Source organism: Wyeomyia smithii, chromosome 1 (assembly GCF_029784165.1).
Source record: "Wyeomyia smithii strain HCP4-BCI-WySm-NY-G18 chromosome 1, ASM2978416v1, whole genome shotgun sequence".
NCBI lineage: Eukaryota > Metazoa > Arthropoda > Insecta > Diptera > Culicidae > Wyeomyia > Wyeomyia smithii.
Genome location: NC_073694.1, coordinates 150,676,290 through 150,696,910, shown reverse-complemented (window position 1 = coordinate 150,696,910; position 20,621 = coordinate 150,676,290). Strand labels below are relative to the sequence as shown.

General features: G+C 39.8%; 1 protein-coding gene across 1 annotated transcript in view; it reads right to left on the bottom strand.

The window, feature by feature from the left end:
• Window positions 1-832: 832 nt before the first annotated feature.
• The window catches only part of LOC129729954 (myogenic-determination protein), a 50,804-nt gene continuing 31,015 nt past the window's right edge, over window positions 833-20,621 (bottom strand). Inside the window, exons 4-5 of the mRNA XM_055688885.1 lie at window positions 2,365-2,443; window positions 833-1,597 (exon numbers count right to left, since the gene is read on the bottom strand). Of these exons, the coding sequence (XP_055544860.1) occupies window positions 1,311-1,597; window positions 2,365-2,443 (366 nt within the window). The 3' untranslated portion in view covers window positions 833-1,310. The remainder of the gene's footprint in view (window positions 1,598-2,364; window positions 2,444-20,621) is intronic.

The window sequence follows — 20,621 nt, the reverse complement described above, 5'->3', positions numbered from 1 at the left end:
TAAGTTTTTCCGGAATAGAGATGATGTACAAAAGCCAAAAGTCGAGGATGTTGTCATTCCGATAAAACCAATTATTTCAAACGATATAAACAAATCACAAGAGATCAATGAATTTGCAATGTTTAAAATTATTAAATAAAACACGAAAATATGCGGGACGAAGTTTGCCGGGCCAGCTAGTCAAACATTTAAATATCTTAGTAACAATGTAATACATTTGCTCCACCAAAACTGCAAAATTTTTGAACCATTTTGCATCAAATTTGAAATATGTACGTATTTGCTGACATACATATGGAGAATATTATGGAGTGGTTAATAGGAAGAATAAGTGGTTGTCCACAAAGGGATAAAGGTCTACCTAACTGTTTGAATAAATATTAAAAAATAAAACACTTAGAGTCCCAATTAATTGGCACATTGCGTAGTTTTTTTTTCGCATGCATCGTAAAGTTTTTGCATGCATGCGTGCACAAGTTTTGGCTGCAACTTTTCTTAGTAAGTTAATTCCAATACACTTAGGTCGCTTTTTACGCGGGTTTCTTTTTACGCGGATTCCGGAATTTACGCGGTTTTTTACGCGGATTCCGGAATTTACGCGGTTTTTTTACGCGAATTCCGGAGTTTACGCGGGTTTTTTACGCGGATTCCGGGATTTACGCGGTTTTTTTACGCGGCATGTATCTCCCGCGTAAAAAGCGGCTTTAGTGTACCTTTTATTCGCAGCTCGGAGAGTCGCCACTGTGCTTCGGTGCGACTCAATGGTCGTAATTTTTAAATAGATAATCCGAACACCGTTTATATTGAAATAATTTATTTCTAATATTAGCACATTCTTTACTATATTTACAAAATGATACATATAATCACATTCCTATTCTAGTCGATTGATTTACTGTATAGCTCTATAATACACTTCTGCCGCTTATATATTCCTTGCTCAAGTACGCAACATGCACTTTTCGGCATCTTAATGACATGAAAAGCGATACTGTTCTCCTTGTGTTGTTACACTAAATTCCCGGCGTGTCCCTGGCCGTTGTCCTACAGCATCTCTGCCAAAACTCCTGCCCTTTTGCATCCCACTGCAATTACCTACGCAAAACAGACGGAGCGGCTTTAACGAAAAGCATTGTTTATTCTCAGCCTAGCGAATATTCACAATTAATTAAGGGAACCCCCTTATGTTTGTCTATCCTGACGACTGCCCGCGTCGGTCCTATCGTCGGTGTAAATTAACCTGAGGCACTGGTATCTTTGAACTGTGGCATTTCTTAGTAAGATTTACTATTAGTTTTGTAGTTTACTTTTTAGTTCCCTCGCGGCAGCGAATGTGCCGTCATAGTCGTCATCGTCATCGTCGGATTTATTGCCATTCCTGTTGACGACGTTGGTGAGGAGGACGCCGAAGACACTGACGACGATGGCGGTGGGGACGAAAAGGAGATTTGGTGCAACGTAGCGTTGCCGTGGCCACTTGATGCTGGTGCTGAAGACGCCGATCCAGCCATCGTAGACACGTTGGTAATACTTTGGACGATCAGGTTTAGGCAATCTAAGCTTGAACCATTTGCTGCCGCGCTTGCCGGTGTGTGGCCTGCAATTCGAGGGCGAAAAAGAATTGGAATTATTGTAATTGTTTGCATTTGTTTTATATCTCTCTTCTCGACAAATATTTAGTTATTACTGCGTACGTTTTCATAAAATGATTAACTTAGATTTTTTTTCCTTGAAACTGCAATTCCGAAAATTATTCTGTTTATTTGTGGAAAAAGGTAATTATCACCGAGTGAAGCAGAAATTTGAGATCATTCAGCATTTCACCCAGAGCTTATACAACTGAGGCCCTACGCTAGTAATGGCAACCACTGGCACATAAATTAAGTCACGGATGAATTAATAATTTTCTAATTTGTAACAAAATCAACTCGTCTAACGGTCTACTTCGAATACGTATGGACTCTTGTACCGAGGCATACCCTATCCTCCGAGCCAGATCACCACCCATGATGCTTAGAACGCATCATTCGTGCGCGATCTCACCTATGCGCCTGTGCTACGAGAGCACCGAACAAAAAAATATTAGCCAAAAAAGATGACAGGATGAGTGCAAGTCTGTTGGCACATCATTAACTGACGGTCCAAAGCGATAGGATCAGGAAATGGTCGATTCTCACAATTTATAAGCGATCTGCAGTCACTCACCAGGCAGGCTGTCAAATGATGCAAAATGTCAGCTCATGGTGCGCGTGGCTTGCGATGTTAGTGTTTTCGTGATGCTAATGGTAATGACTTTGCTGAATGCGCATCAAGCAGCGGATTTTCCCTTCATGCTAAATTTTACATACGCTTTGGTCCACATACCTGTGATCGGAGAATAGCGATCGCTATCTTTGCTTAGCTGATGCAAACGTTCGCGCAGGTAACTGTTGGAGCAGCAGTTCTGTGGAAAATAAAAGTAGGAAAAATGAATTAATGATGGTATTTTGTTAAATCGTCACCCCTTCCTGTTATACAAAGTATTAAAAACGGCATCCAAATATAACCCAACTACATCATTAAGCTTCGTTACTACGCCCGATTTAAAGCATGTCACATTCACGTGGGGCCTCGATCGATCTACGTAAACACTCTTCGTCGAATGAAAGGAGGCATGAACACGAAGCGAATATGAGTCTCGTCCGTTCGGCGTACAGCAGAACCAAGCTGCCACTTTTACGATGCCTATCGTCAATATAAAAGATGACATTCGGCAATAAAACAAGATGAAGCCGTAACTCCCTTGAGATTTGTCCACACCTTCGTTTTATACTTTCGACGGAAGAAATCAGTAAATTTTAGGAAGTGGAAAGAGGTGTTGTAAAGTGTCAACATCAGAAGAAGGAGCGCTATTTTTAGGAATTTACTCGTATATGTAGGGTCTGGGAAAACCTGCCGTACTTTGAAGAGGCTGGCGGATCAATTCTTAAAGTGATTTGTTACCATGTTCAAGATGGTTTCTAGATCTGAAATTTCTCTTTTTTTTAAATTACAATACTCTTTTCGATGAAGAATGAAACATTGATAACGTCAAACAACAATAAGTTATTTATACTAGATGAGTTACCTCGCTCTTTACTCTTACATTGTTGGGTACGAGATTCCAAAAATGATGTTTATCACATGTTGATCAATATAAGTTTTCACAGCTGCAGAAAACGGTGTACCGGTAGTTTTACTACATTAATCGCTTTAATAGACGTATCTGATTTAAATGCTAATGGTTCGACGTATGATGATTGATGCTTGTCATTTGTTTCGATGAAAAGGAATTAGAAGTGAATTAAATACCAACTTTATGATTATTTATGGACTAAGATTTGAGTTGAAAAGTTGTAGACGTTTTATTATTAGTAACATAGGGTAAAAATAAACACGTTTCTCTCAGCTACACACAATATGTTAGTGACACAATAAATAATAAATATAAACATACTAAAGATATCCTAAAATGGATAAGTATCTTAACCCTCTAGTGTCCAAACTAGGTTTTAGACGGGCTTCGAAAAATCATTATGAAGCATTATAAACATTGTTTAAGTTCTTATTGAAGCTTTTTAGAGGTTTGATTGAAGACCGTCTAAAGGCGGCACTGGGCTTTAGAGGGTTAAACGAACATCTTAAACTAACATATTGTATCTCCCGTCTCTGAGGAACCACCGTCATGTCCTCAGCTTCGTAAGAATTAAATCAATCCATATATTTTTAATTGAAGTAGTAGAAATAAGTTTTCCACATATCAGTACAACACTGCCGCTCATGGCAAGTCCGTCCCAATTGCATTTTTGTCAATTTTGCGTTTATTTATGGAATCAATTCCTTTTTAAATCTACTTTCGATAAAACAAATATTTTTGAATACTTCGTTCTGAGAAACTATGAAAAAAATAGCAAGTCGGTTTGTCCCATAGCAAAAGTGATCGCAAGTCGGTCCCATTGCAAAAATCTTCGCAATTTAACCTCACAGCCAATAATAATTATGAAAAATGTGGTATTCACCACAACTTATGGTCTTCAGGTTTAGAATTGGATGTACCAAGTGATATTCGATAGGAGGTTTGATTGAATTTACGCGTTCTACATCGTGTGGCTCCAGCTAGTACAATGTTTTCTTCATAACAAAGTTTCCACCAGTAGCTTCGTTCAGCTGTTGTTTGTTGACAGTGAATGCTTTAGGTGTGTCACTGTATTGTTAGTTAAAACATTCCTTAGTGAATGCTACTTTTCGTATTTTTTCCGTTTTTTATGAAGAGACGTGGGCAAGAATTGTTCGATTATTATCGTGAATTTCGTTTTGAAGAATTTGTCAGTCATATCAAATACTTCGGTACGCTACTTAGCTTTAACAGCAAACATTTTCCCAAGCTATAGGTGTTCTTTCATATTTGCTTCCACTGCTACGTGGAACCTGTCCGCCGTCACGAACGTGTGACCGCTATCAGGAAAATTAAGAACAAGTTCCTACACCCAAACTGATTTCGAATTTATCAGTAGTATCAAATGTAAAAACAAAATCTAATTTTATTTTGAGTGGTGCAGTTGCTACATTGTGTTATGCTTCTCACAAAAAACTTGTTTAATGAAGCACGAGAGTAGGTCATTTATGAATTGACCAGCGATAGATTTATTCCAAACGCAAGCTTTAGCACCGCCATCGATTTGTAGTAGTTTGTTTTTCATCACTGGTCGTAGCTGGCTATGGGACTGACTTGCTATCATTCTGGCTACGTACCCTGAAAGTAATCGCATGTGAGTCCCAGCTTATGATTTTCAACAAATTTTAATCAAATTTCGGTGTGTATGTGAATTTTATGATGCAAAAGTGTTAGATTGTCATTGCAGTACTAAATTCTGTTGATGGTCTTGATTGAAAAAGCATTTGAGTGCAAAATTTCACCAAAAGTGTTACGATTTTCAATTGCTGTTTTCTCATCAGCACCAAAACGCAAATGGGACGGACTTGCTATGAGCGGCAGAACAGTACTCGTGAGTTTACTATCAAAAAACGGAGTGCTATTTACTGTTAGGAACTGTTAGATCCATAGCAAGAAAATACAGCCCCCGTGATTGGTTCGCAGTCACTTTACAAAACGAACAACGAACAAACAGTCACAAAACTGGCATATCGTCTTTTCCGGGAGAAGAAGCGCCGCTTGGAGTAGAAGGAGTTTGCAGAGCTGGAACAGCTGCACTATTCTCAGGAAACGAGAAAGTCCTACCAGAAACTCCACGCATCCCGCAGAGGCTTTGTGCCGCGAGCCGAAATGTGCCGGGATAAAGGTGGTAGTATCCTGACGGACGATCGTGAGGTGACCGAAAGGTGGAAGCAGCACTTCGACGAACACCTGAATGGCGCCCAGGCAGAGGATCATGTCGGCGGAGAAAGCGATCACGTCGGTGTGACAAACGTAGATAACGTGCCAGCCCCAACGATAGGCGAAGTTAAGGATGCCATCAAGCAGCTGAAAAACAATAAATCGGCTGGCAAGGATGGCCTCGGAGCGGAGCTTATTAAGATGGGCCCGGAGAAGCTCGAGGAGTGGAAGGATAAGGTTATCTGCCCTGTCTATAAGAAAGGCGACAAATTGGACTGTGGGGAACTATCGTGCGATCACCGTCCTGAATGCCGCATACAAAGTGCTTTCCCAAATCATTTTCCGTCGCCTCTCACCCCTAGCCAACAGATTTGTGAGATGTTTTCATGCGGCAGATCCTCCAGAAATACCGTGAAAATAGAACCCCCACGCACCACCTATTCATCAACTTCAAAGCCGCGTATGACACTATCGACCGAAAAGAGCTATAGAAGGACATGGACGAAAACGGCTTTTCGGGAAAGCTGATTGGGCTGATAAAGGCTATGGTGGATGGGATGCAGTGCTGTGTGCGAATTTCGGGTGGATTGTCGGGTCCATTTGAATCCCAAAGGGAGCTTCGACAGGGTGATGGTCTCTCCTGCCTGCTATTTAATATTGAGTTACAGGGTGTAATGAATCGAGCGGACATCAACACGCGGGGTACGATTTTCAACAAATCCAGTCAATTCGTTTGCTCTACTGATGACATGGACATTGTCGGCAGAACAACTGCGGCGGTGGCAGTACAGTAAACCAGACTAAAACGAAGTATATGCTAGCTGGCGGAACCGAAGCGGACCGACAGTTCGATGTAGTCGATGAGTTTGTCTATCTTGGCTCACGGGTAACTGAAGACAATGATACCAGCCGAGAGATCCGGAGGCGTATTATCAGCGGAAGTCGTGCCTACATTTATGATTTTTCTTTTAGTCAAAACTACGTTTAAGTTCAATACTCAATTCTTTAAATCTTTCAGAAACTAGATTTTAAAATCCAGAGTTGCTGAAAAAAAATTCAATTTGGATTAAATTCGACATAAAAATGGCATCAATCTACTCAACGATTTCATGTTTCATATTAGACGATTTTAACTGTCACGAAGAAGTAAATTGTATAAAATTCATTAGGCATTCCTCTTACAACTGCTATAGGAGTTTTCGAGTAATATCAATGTCAACGTGGATCACACAAATTAGAAATCCTACAATTTTGCGCTGCAATTAAGCTTAAGCACTGTACACAACTCTGGACAATGCTCGAGGAGGACCTGCGAGTGCTCGGAGTTTTCGAACGACGGGTACTAAGGACGATCTTTGGCGGCGTGCAGGAGAACGGAATGTGGAGGCGAAGAATGAACCATGAGCTCGCGCAACTCTACGGTGAACTCAGTATTCAGAAGGTGGCTAAAGCTGGATGGATACGCTGGGCAGGGCATGTTGCAAAAATGCCGGACAACTACCCTGCGAAGATGGTCTTTGCCTCAAATCCGGTAGGAAGAAGACGACCAGGGGCGCAGTGGGCAAGATAGGTAGACCAAGTGGAGCTAGATCTGGCGGAGAGTACACGGTTTCCCAGGGATTGGAGAACGGCAGCTAATAACCGAGTGAATTGGAGAAACTTTGTGAATTAGGCCATGCCATCATGACGGAATGCCGAATAAACAATGATAAGTTGTTCATAACAGCTAGCAGATAGACAATATTCTAACATTACGCGCGAGTGACAGGAAATTTTTGACTACTTCACAATCGAATGATTCTGGGGCGCTAAAAAGCGCTATTGGTGTGTTGTAATGGTGACCCCCGGTTATTCTACTCAATTACAGATTGTCATTTTCATATGACAGCATTTGCTATCATTTCCAGAACTTTATCAGCTACAAAGTTTTACAAAACAGCTAGCAGATAGATTTTCTTCGCACTGTAGGCGATGAATTCGGCTTACTGGATTTTGGAGCCCGACCCGAGATGAACCGGTTTTTGCTTTTTGCTCTTCTTTGCTTCTTCATAATTTCTGTTTCCTGCCTTTTATACCAGGGTTTGGAGAAAACTCAGAGAATGAGGAGACTCAAAGACAACAGAATGAGGATGAGAAAACACGACATTTGTTTGTCGTTTTCAATTCCAAATGAAGATATGTCTTCAAATACCGCATCCCTGAGCTACAGAACAATCGACATAAGTCCAAGTATAGATGACAATGCTACATTTTTATCTATCCACGCTAGGGTGGTCGGTATTACCGACTTTTCGAAAAACCGGTATTTCGGTATTCATAAAAATAAAAACCGATAAAACCGGTAAAAAACAAGGGGTGACTCATGGTCTACTTTTTCAACTACAAAGTTCTTAAAATCATAGTTCGGGGAAGTAATGATGATTGTCCCCGAAAAAAAAAACGCAAGTCATTTTCCCTGTACTATTTAAAAATAAAACTGAAAAATAATTAAAGATATGGGGTGTCGAACGTCTTCGGTAGTGGTTTTCTGCCGCAGTCTTATGCAAAAACCTGCCGAAGTAAGCCACTGCCGAAAACGTTACCTACATAAATTTGGATTTGAAATTTATTTTTTGCTTAGCGTCTCAGGTTGCATCTATGTATGGACGTGTCGCTGCATGATTATGTTTTTGCATTTATGAGTACCTCTGCTTCATTACGATCCAGATTTTTTCTAAGATTAGGACCTCTGCGACCATTATTTCGATCTCTTGTGGTATACGATCCAGATACAACACTGGATAACAGTGTTTGAAAAACTCCAATGAATGAATCTAGTGATATGATTACGAAGAACATAATTTCGAAACTAATGTAATAACGAAAAAACATGCAGATTTTTATTTAAATTTTCTTTCACATCGCAAAACTTAGTTTCAAATTAGTGAACAACATTAAATTTCGTAGAAAAACAATATTTGAAACTGTTGAGAAGAGTATATGAATGAAATAAAAAAAAAGAAATCACGATCAGACCAGAATTTACTTTTTACGAATCCGAATGAATCGAAGGTAAATACTTCTTTATTCTGTTCGATGCTTTTTAAGCAATTCGTCCAAATTATTTATTATTATTATTATTATTTTAATAACTTCAGCTTCTAATGGAGAAACGAAAAATGTGGCATATGGACAAGTTTGTAACTGAAATAGAAATAGATATTTGAAATGAGAGGTTGATAAAAAATATATACAAATATAGAAAATTATAGAAAAAGCAGAAACTTGTACACGAGTGAGGCCGGGTACATTCAGCTAGTTGCTAATAAAAGCCCGCTGCGGTACGGGCGACGAAGCTTTGACCATGCTACAGCTATTTAAATTTCACTTTTTCAAGGAGCAGTAATTTTTAAGGATAAAATCTTTATTGGTTGATTATTTCATCCTGTAAACACTTTGTCTCAACAAAAAATAAATTCCCAATCCAAATTTATATTTATTTATAATTTTTTTAGTTTTACTTTTAAATAGCACAAAATGAATTATGTCTTGCGTTTTTTCGCTGACATAATTGTAATTACTACCTCATAGTTTGTAGTTAAACTGGTAGGTTTTGAACCTACCCACGCGTTGCCTCTGTGAGTATGAGTGTGTGAAGAGATTAGCTGTTCTACTTAAAAAATAAGTGCTTTATTGATATGAAGTTTTTTGACATATTATCGATACACACAAACACATTGTCTGAATCCGAGCAGAACAAACAAAAAGATAACAAAAATTGGTAAATAGGTGAGGGAAAATTAATATATATTATGTTGCTTCTGTCTAAATGTATCTATTATACAGGGTGTTAGGGAGCTCACTTAAAATCCTTCAAGGGGCGATAGAGGACCATGTTTGATGAAAAAAATCCTTCTACACATATGGTCAAAAGTCAACTACTGCAGAGTTATTCACTAATTTCAGTTTTTGGTTATGTTTGCCTTAAACGAGCAGAAAATTGTGAATTCTACCACACTAAACGAAGGCGCGGCTGATTGCTTTTAAAGTGAAATAGTATCTAAACTAAAAGAATTAGGTGCTTGGTGTCAGAGAACAACTAGTAGAGTAGACTCCAATGTTTAATTTGGTTAACAACATACTCCATGTTTATTCCACATTTCAGAGAGAAAATTGCTGTTAAGTTCTCAAAAACATTTGATTTCATATTTGTTCCTTTTTAATGGCTTCTTGTTCTTCCTAATTCGACATTTTTGAGACATCACTGATAACGAAATTTTCTCAGCTTTTCAAGAAAACCAACAGAATTGAGCTAGCTATCATACTTCTTGTGATAGACCTCGTTAAAGGTAAACATAACCGAAACTAGAAGAAGAGAATAACTCTGCAGTAGTTAAATTTTGACCATATGCGCAGAATTTTTTTCATCAAATAGGGTCCTCTATCCCTTAAAGGGTTTGATTAAAAGTGAGCTACCTTACACCCTGTATACATCGTCATGTGACTCGTAACGACTACCTAAGTGAGAAGCATTCATTAGCCTAACAAAGATTTATGAATATTGTGGGAAGTTTTTTTTTCCATTTTAAGAAAAATACCAAAAATACCGGTTTTTTCGTCTCTCAAATACCGGTATTTCGGTATTGAAAAAAATATCGGTTTTACCGGTTTTTTTTACCGGTAAACCACCCTAATCCACGCACACAACTATTAGAAATATAGCACAAAAATGCTATATTTCTAATAGTTGGAGCATAATCTTAGTCATTGTCATAGCTCATGACTTTTGTTACTGTATGAAACATAGGCGACTCTATTTAGAAGCACTATTAGAGTACAAGAAAAAAACGAAAAGTGCAAAAAGGTTACCGGCAAAATGATGAAAAACAGCATATTTTACCTAAATCCCAGCATGTTTATGTATTTCTCACAAATAAAACATGTTTCAACATCATTTATGTAACTTTTCAGGAAAGTATGCTTTATAAGTTTAGTTTAAAATGCATAATCATTTTGAATTTCATACAAAATTGGAAAAAGTTCATAACGCTCACTAATACTAATGCATCGACGTGAATTGCATACCTTTTAGAACTGTCATCTATAATTGGCGACATAAGTGACACTTCGTTTCACTCTATCAAAAGTAAAAACATATTTCTCTTCCGCGCGTTTACTTCTTGAGCAAATCGTGATATAAGGAATCACACACCGTGATCCTAAGTAGAATTACAAGCAGAGATGTGAAAATATAATATTGTATGGGAGTATATGTTGAACATTAAAAACCTGCAGCCTAATAACAAGCTGTAGCATCTGTCATTGATGATGTGATGTGTGTTTTAATGTCAAGGTTTAGGTGCATCTAGTATTTTTTGTGGAATTGTTTCAAAATTGCTGTCGTATCCAGTGAGTTTACATTGTGACTTCTTAATTATTGAATAAGATTCAGATTTAAGTACAAGGCAGGAAACTTGAAATTGAAATTATTGCATGAAGAGTTGAAAAAATTGTTAAAAATTACCCGACTACATGTTTTGATATGCATCAATTGCAAGTCTCATGTATCAGTTCGTTGCTCGCTCTCGATCTAAGCAGTTGTGTCTTTTCATTGCACTGACTGCTGTTTCATCAAGACAAAGAATATCAGTTCAAGGTCAACCGAAAAAAAATTTACGATGTATTCTGCGGTGAGAACAGTAAACGGACAATGTTTTTTATAGTAACCATTAAAAACATGGTAAAGGGTGATTTTTTTTGCTATTTGATTTTTCGTGTATTCAGATTTGACAGTTCACGCGGGAATTCTGACAGCTGTCACAGTCTAATGTACTCAGTTTGGTTTGCCATTTCACCATGAACAGACCTACACCTGAACAACACGTACAAATAATCGAATTTTTGGGCCTTAGAACAACTTGTCGAAAATCCACTTTTTTACCGAAAAATTGTAAATTGTCTGGTTAAATGGGTATGTTAATTAGCAAAATTGCCGCATTTGGATCGAAGAGCAACCAGAGGCAATACAAGAATCGCCAATGCACCCAAATAAATGCACGGTTCGGTGCGGTTTACACGCTGGAGGCATCTTTGGTCCGTACTTCTTCAAAGATGATCAAAATCGCAACGTTACGGTCAATGGCGCTCGCTATCGCGCGATGATTTCTGATTTTTTTTTGCCGGAAATTGAAGAGCTGGGTCCTGTTGACATGTGGTTTCAGCTAGACGGAGCAACGTGCCACACATCGCGCGAATCAATGGAGATATTGCGGAATGAGTTCGGTGAGCAATTCATCTCACGAAATGGACCGGTGAATTGGTCGCCTAGATCATGCGATTTAACACCGCTAGATTATTTTTTGTGGGGCTACGTTAAGTTTCTCGTCTATGCGGATAAGCCAACAACAATTCCAGCCTTGTAAGACTACATTACACGCGTTATTCGCGAGATACCAGCCGAAATGCTCGAAAAAGTGACCCAAAATTGGACTTTTCGTATGGACCATTTGAAACGTAGCCGTGGCCATCATTTGAATAAAATTATCTTTAAAAAGTAAATGGCATAAACCAATTCATCGGCTCAAATAAAGATTTCATACAGTTTTGTAATTTTTATGTTTTTTTTAAGAAAAACCAAATTCTTAAAAAAATACCCTTTATTTTTACTGTAAGCTTGCAAACGATTTTTGTCATTACCATGTTTTAACAACGTTTTCTGTTGTTGCATCTACCACCGACAATATTTTTACCATGAAAAACATTGTCAGTGACTTCTAAATGTATGGGAAAAATGCCTGAAAAAATGCTGTTAAGATACATAACAACTCCCCTTTTTCATTGTAAAAATGACAAAAACAATGCTTTTTATCGTTCTGGACAATGATATTCAATGTAAAATTGATGTATTTACAATGAAAAACGTAGTTAAATTATGGTATAGCTATGTACAATTACAGCAACTTTTAAGGTTTTTTGATGTTATTTTTTTCGGGCAAGCTCTTGACCGCTTTTATTGTGTTACTATTAAAATGAGTTTAAATAGCCGATGGTGGTTACCTAATTTGATGGTGGAATGGTTACCTAATTTTTAATATTTCTGAAGCCATAAAAATTCAACAGAATCAATTTGAATTTTTCTGCATGCTAGTACCGCCTGCTGCTGACAGTGCTGACAACACGGGCGCAGAAGCAAGTTTTAGCCCTTTTCGGCCGGTTTCACGCGGAAAATAATCACGATCGCGCTGTTTATTAGTGTAAAGAGAAAAGTAGACTTAGTTTGAGTGGTTACGCGACTCTTACGTGCTGGTACTTGTGGAAAATGTTCTAGTTGCTACCGACGCGAAAATATAAACAACACCGAGAAAGAAAAAATAGTAATGTGAAAAATAGCAAGATTAAAACGTTTTAAAGGTTTTAGTTTCACGGTGAAACCAAATGTGCAAACTGATTAAATTTGGTGCTCTGATATTGATTTAGCAGTGTCACAATAAATAATTGCAGATTTGTTGAAACATTAATGATATTCTATGAGGCATTCCCGAAATGCGGTAGTATGCAGGAGGAGACCATCGGTCCTCCCATACTTGGATTCCGTCCCGTTTCACGTTAAACGCGTACGATCAGAAATTATCAGTGTCTTAATCCTGGACCTTTTACTGTTTTATTAGGCCAAAACTGATGCCTCTCAGTCTATTGAAAATTGCAGAATGTTTGACAACGTAAAGTTCTGTCACACAGATCGAACAAACACACCAAGACAAAATTCGTATTACGCTTAGTAAAGTTTAGTACCTACCACTTAGGCAGAAGTATAAGCTGTAATCTATGATCGTGAACTCAAGTGTGACACCGTGATGTTTTTGGGATCGGTAAAATTAGAAGATCCTCGAATAAACGCTGTTTTGATCCTGGATTTTCAACGCTTGGTTGAGCGCTCTACAAGCCAAGATGGCGACGAACAATTTATCGGTTCGTCAGCAATAAGAGTGCCATTGCTGGTACAGTGCTTCCCCATTATGTTTGCATAGAAAGTGTGTTAGTTCCTGTGAGACAATTTACTCCCAAACCGAAGCATTGCAATCGTTGCAAACAATTCGGACATACAGTGAAAGAATCACACGCTATTGAACGATGCACTGTCTATAAGGCAAAACAGAAAAACGAGCTCGCATTTCAGCTAGTACTGAAAACTCTTCGTCACGAAATAAGCATATCGAACCCATATGATAGCCTTATGGAATACACTGATCAAAATGAAGGCAGTACTCCTCAAGATAATATAGCCAGTTCTTCGAGAATAAATCGCACAAAAATTTTGTTATTAAACTAAATTCGAGCAACTATGATGAATTAAATTTTTATAGTTGAGGCTATCTCACCTTTATAGAAATCAATGTTTATATTCTATTTCTATTTCTAATTTCTTGTTAACGTAATTTTAATTTTAGTTGTTGCACATTAGATTCTCTGGTGGAATTCTGTTGAAAATAACCGAGATTAATAACATCGAAACGATAACGTCAAAAGCTGAGAAAATGACACATACCTATCCAAAAAAATGTTTTTTCCTGTATAAGACACAGTCATTTAGTATCAGTTACAAGAAAAAGTTACCTATGTACAATATGTATTTTCGTGCTTCCTCGTCCATCAAAAAAGAAATTTATTCAAGTAGGTACCTAAGTTCAAAGAGCACGCAATTTGTACTGTGCCATCCTATTATAACTACAAGTCCGTGTGTTGTTGGCTGTGCTCGGCGGATTCAGACCGCAGAACTAATAAGTAAGTGCTAATTGCGTCAAACTTCGTCAGGTTGTGTGTGGTAGTGACGAGTAACGAAAGTGGGGGTTGGGCCAGAAAGTACTTATTGCACAATTTCTTCGTAGGTTTTATGATCCTTTCAACACGTTCCGACATGGCTTCGAACGACGAAGGGAGCTCGCCAGTGGAGGAAATCACCGTTCGTCGAGGCTAGTAGACTGTACGCGCGTGGAAGTTCAAAGCAAACATCTCTGTGAATGAAGGTCCAAACGAGTGCACCCGCAGCTCCGTGCGGTACACTGAATTTGATTAATTAGGAAATTAGAACTACACTGAATGCAATTAATTAGAAGAAAGTTTTTAGGCCTTCTGTGTATGTACGCAGACCAAAGCGATGGCGGTTGGCGTCTTTGAACTAGCGCACCACCGTGAACCGCGTGGTCTGTCACTTCCAGTGTCAAAATGGGCGTCACTACATGCTGGGTTGCCTGTCCAAAAAAGTGTCGCCATCCTACAGCGAATGCGCCGTCTTAATTAGGCAAGATTTCCATTGGCGTAGGAGAAACATTCCACTTAATCGCTTTTTAATTAAATCGCTCAGCTTGCAATGAGGAAGCATTCTGTAGACTGTTATAGCCTACTGCGAGTTATGAATGGTTGTAAACATTGTGACAGTTATGTATTATGCCGAACCGTGTCGCTATGGGTTACAGCTCAAATTTTGAGTTCCGAAATTGATGGATCCCTTGGGAGAGTCAATACAAATAGGGTTTGGTTCTTATTGAAATATTACCTCGCTGTGGAAGCGATATACTTTTTGAGTGTCAAATTTCCAATACCCGTGCGTACCATATGTAAAACATGTGTGCAATTATCTCCAGCCCTTGCGGTTGAACGCTGGTAGCCGAATGAGAGACATTTTACAAAAAGGATTAAAAGATTTGGCAAATCACATAACATTGGACTTTACATTATTTGCAATTTTAGTTTGACTCGAATAAACACGCGGCGTTGTGCACAAAATGGTAATATAGAAGTTGTAAAAATTTATTGAGACATGCAATTAAAATTCATTAAAGAGCATGTACTTGCAAATGCTGTACGACTCTCGAGCGCATTCTCGTCTGTATGCTTTCGTGCAACCTGCAGTTTCCGCGCCTTGATTCCAAAATTAAACCTTCATCGTTCGGACTGATCTGCTGCAGCAGATCTTTTCCGCTCGCCAGCTGAACGTGTAATCGGGGCGCGTTAAATTTTGTTGTAGATTTGAGCACATTTTGACATTTTTTGGACCGCAGTCAATTTTTGGCCTACCCCCGCAAGTGATTTGCGTCGGCAGGGGCCCGACTGGAACAGGAAGAAAACTATTCCACAGGGATATCGTTTCTCGGATTTTGGGACTTTCGATAATTTCTTGGAAGGCCTTTTCCGGTAGCAACATGCGATCATTGAACTTAGCTAAACGAAACTGATGCGAAAAGGGCAAGGAAACAGCGTTAAAATTTAACTTTTATACCTTTTGCAATGTCATGAGCCAGACGTCGCGACGGCAGTGACAACCACACTACCAGTGATCCAGCCAGATGGCATCGGGAATCTCAAAGGAAGTGCATCGAGGCGAAAACCGGTGTACGATTACAAACGCCGTCGTGTGCGGTGGATGCGCTCTCCATTTGTGCAGCCAGAAATGTTCAAGTGAAAACGAAAAAATAAACCGAATTATGCTAAAATTAAAAATATTGTGACACAGGACCTGTGATTTTTGTGATGATTAGATTATTTCTCGCCGCTCACATGCCTTTCTTATGTCTGGAGGTAACGGTGCTGGTATAACTGGTTAGAATTCCGGCTAAGAGTCAAAGATTGTTGGTGTCGAATGAATAGGAGATCAAATTCTGAATCAAAATGTAGCACTTTTATTCATTTTTTCACAGAGCGTACTCGTAAAATTACTATCAAAATTTCGCTGAAATCGGCAGACTCAAACAGAAACTTATAAAGCGCTACAACTACAAGAATCTTAGCCGAAATTTGAGATGACTACAATATCTAGCCGATCTTAAGATCACGATTGTTTCCCAATTATATTATAGAGTTTCAAAGTTAGTTCGACGAGTGTTTTTACACGGGAACACACATAAGTTAACACTTTTCTCGGAGTGAAAATTCAAAAACATCTTAAAAATTTCTCATAAAAATCTGCTTCTGTTGTTATGTTTGATTCTATGATTGTCGAGTTCTAAGTTTTTCTAATCGAGCATTTTAAATACAAAGTTTTAGTTTTTGCTAATCGAGCATATCTAAAATACAAAAATAATAATATAGCTAATAAATGTACTCGCTATATAAATTTAAAGTTTAAAAGCTTTGTTCGGGACAACGCCGTTGGACCACCCGTAGGGTTTACCACAGGGATGATAGCGTCACGGGTTGGTAGCGAAGCGTCACGGGATCAGGGAAACGGTAGCAAAGCGTCACGGGATCAGACAGATAGCAAGTGAGATGGCAATCAAAAACGTCAATTAGATAAAATTGCTTAATCACGAAGGAAGGTAATAGTTAGAGGTTAAAAGGTGAAAGTCGAATAAAGTTACACAAAAAGTTTTTCTACAAGTTCTTGGCTTTCGGATCGGTGGTAGTTGCGAAAATTAAGTGGGACTTAATCAGGTATTAAAATTAAAACAAATTAAAATATAATACTGAAATAACGTTACATAAAACAGCACGACAGGACTAACCGAGTTAAAAACTTTGCGGGGGAGAATTTGTAGGATTGACGAGTAAAAGTAAGTCGATAGCTAAAACGTTAACCTAAAGTAAAATAAAACATTGAAATCTTAAAATTTAAAATATAGAAAATCTGGAGTCGATTTGAGAAAGAGAGTCGGCTAGGGAAAAATAAGGCGAAGAAATCCGCAGGAGGAAGGAAGAAACTAAATGTGAGTTTGTAAAATATTTTTTTGGTTAGGTTACTAAAATTTTTAATAAAATTGTAGCTTTGATCTACTTAGAACTAAAAGTGGATTCACGGCTGGTTTCTTGTTCCGAACAAAATCAAAGATTTATCAGGAACAACCTCAAAGGATGGCAACCGGTTCTCTAAAAGGTATGGATGAGGCTCCTGCCTATTGTTTGATGTACAACGGTCCGGAAGAGGACGACTACCATATGGTAAGCTGTAATCATTGCAACTTATGGGCGCATTTTTCCTGCGCTGGTGTCGGTGAAGATATACGTGATGTAGATTGGTTCTGCCCCAAGTGTAAAAAGTCCGACAGCCAGCTGAAGGTTCCGAAAGGAAATAAGAAACCCGGTAAGAAGACTGGTTGTGCTCGTAGCGATGCGGAATCTGCTCGCAGTGCCAGTTCTATTCTAGACACTGAACTGTTGCAACTCGAAGAAGAGCAGAGAGATAAAAAGCGAGCATGGGAGAAAGAGATGATACTTCGGGCGAAACGATTGGAGTTAGAGAGAGCCTGGAAGAGAAAACAGATACAACGCGAAAGAGAAATGCGTGAGCAGGAACTACAGCGTGAAAGAGAGTTGCAAGATCTTCAGCTGATGCAGGAGCGGGAATTAATGGACCGCCAGCTAGCACCCGAAGAAGAGTTTCTGAGAAAGAGGGATCTATTACGGGAGCGTATGAATGCAAGCGCTGCACATCTACAAGAGCTGATGAATGAAGGCGCAGCTGGTGGATCGAAAGCGGGATCCGATAAAGCTAAAAGAGATAGAATAAGAAGTTGGGTAGATAGACAAGAAATGAATAAATATGAAGATTTAAATTCGATTCGCCAAGATGAAGAAAGGCGATCGACGGTGAGTTACAAGGATAGGCCAGATGATAAATTAGAACATGATTCACTTGAGAGCGGTTCTGAGCTGAGTGATCCGAGATCCCAGAGCAGAAGGCAAGACGGGCCGGGGCAGTCGAGAGTAACGAAAGATCAGTTAGCGGCACGGCAGGTGGTGTCGAAACATTTGCCAACATTTAGGGGTGAGCCTGAAGTTTGGCCCTTGTTCATTAGTAGTTTTGAACATACAACAAGAGCGTGCGGGTTTACAAATTTAGATAACCTTAAAAGGTTGAAGGGCAGCCTGCAAGGGGATGCGTTAGAAGCGGTTAGAAGTAGATTAGTGCTCCCGGACTCGGTCCCAGATGTCGTAGAAGACCTTCGTAAACTTTTCGGAAGGCCGAAAAAGTTGCTGAGGGCATTGTTATTGAAAGTACGGGAAGCGCAAGCCCCTGACTCGGACAATTTGAAAACATTTATCCATTTTGGAATCAATGTTAAGCAACTTTGCGATCATTTAGAAGCTGCTCAATTAACGGATCATTTAAACAACCCCATGTTAGTGCAGGAATTGGTAGAAAAACTACCGACTAACTACAAACTGGATTGGGTCCGGTATAAGCGGGGACGATACGGTACTCCGTTAAGGTTGTTCACCGACTTTATGACTGAGGTGGTATCGGATGTATCAGAGGTTTCCGACTGCATGGATTTACCACAAGCTCAACCAGTTAAACTCAGCGGGAGCGCGGGTGCAAAGAGAAAAGAATTCGTGCATATGCATGGGGCGGCGCAGAAGGCACTGGCTCAACCACAAACGGATGGTGGTGGCAAGCCTTGTTGGATTTGCAAACGAACCGACCATAAACTCAGGTTTTGTGATGAATTCAAACGAATGAACCTGACAGACCGGATGAGGGCTGTAGAAAGGCTGAAGCTCTGCGTTCTCTGTTTAAATAATCATGGAACCAGTCGATGCAATTTTAAGCTACGCTGTACAGTCGGTGGGTGCAACGGTAATCATCACACGCTGCTGCATCGAAGGGAAGAATCGGTTCGACTAATGGAAGTCAACTGTAACGCACACGAAAATTTTCGTCGATCAGTGATTTTTCGGATGGTTCCTGTGACCCTCTACGCAGGAAATATAGTTGTCAAAACATTGGCTTTCTTGGATGAAGGATCCTCTAGTACGCTGATAGAACAATCAGTAGCCAATTAGTTGAAGGTAAGAGGTGCACCAGAACCATTGATCGTCACCTGGACGGGAGACATTAAGCGGTATGAGAACGATTCGCGAAGAATTACTTTAATGCTCTCTGCACAGGGATCGAGCGATAAGTTTGCTTTAGAAAATGTCCGCACAGTATCCAAGCTGGTTTTGCCGAAACAGAGTCTCCAGTTTGCTGAAATAGCGACACGATTTCCGCATTTAGCAGGTTTGCCAGTAGCCGACCACGTAGGAGAAGAACCAGCCATCTTAATAGGTCTGGATAATCTGCCTTTGTTCGTACCGCAGGAGTCAAGGATTGGTCAACCTGGTGAACCAATCGCAGTGCGGTCCAGACTGGGATGGACGGTCTACGGACCAGAAAAAAGGCACAGGGAAAATGCGGCCACTCTCCTCAATTTACATGTCACAGAATCGGTTAGCAATCAGGAACTGCACGATATGATGCGAGCGCAATATGTCCTTGATCAGGCGGGAGTTGCAACCTTCGCTGTTCCAGAATCACTGGAAGACCAAAGAGCAAAAGCGGTACAACTACAAACTACAAAACAAGTGGGAGATCGTTTCGTAACGGGGTTACTTTGGCGAAAGGACGAACGACGGTTTCCAGACAGCTATCCAATGGCTGTGCGAAGGGCAAAGGCTCTTGAAAAAAGGTTGGAGCGAGATGAGGTGCTGAAAAACATCGTATGTAAGCAGATAGACGATTATCAGGCGAAGGGGTATGCCCACAAAGCCACAAAGAAAGAACTGTCCGGAACGCCATCGTCAGCAGTTTGGTATTTGCCACTAAATGTGGTAGTTAATCCGCGAAAACCGGGAAAGGTACGCCTAGTTTGGGATGCTGCAGCGTGCGTACGGGGAGTGTCATTGAATACACAGCTACCTAAAGGGCCAGACATGCTTGTATCCCTCCCGAAAGTAATTTGCCGCTTTAGAGAGAAGCCAGTTGCGTTCGGAGGAGACATCGAGGAGATGTATCACCAGGTTCGCGTTAGAAATGAAGATAAATCTGCACAACGTTTTCTTTTTCGTTCGACAAGCGATGACGAGCTGCAAGTGTACGTGATGGACGTACTCACGTTCGGCGCAACGTGCTCTCCGAGCTCAGCGCAATACGTCAAAAATTTGAACGCAGGGCGGTTCGCAGAACAATTTCCGGAAGCAGCAGCAGCTATTGTCGATCGACATTATGTTGATGACTATTATGATAGTGCGGACACCGTAGCTGAAGCGATCGATCGGGCTAAGGCGGTGAAATTTATTCATTCTAACGGAGGATTCAACATTAGAAACTGGGTGTCGAATTCTGACACCGTTTTGGAGGAAATGGGAGAGCGAAGTGAGAATGCAGCAGTGCATTTCAACAAAAATAAAAACACAGAGTTTGAGCGTGTTTTGGGAATAGTTTGGGAACCTCTTCGGGATCAATTTTCACTTTCCACCTCGTCGAGAGCAGAGTTTCGCAAGATTCTTCAAGATGAATTATGCCCAACAAAAAGAA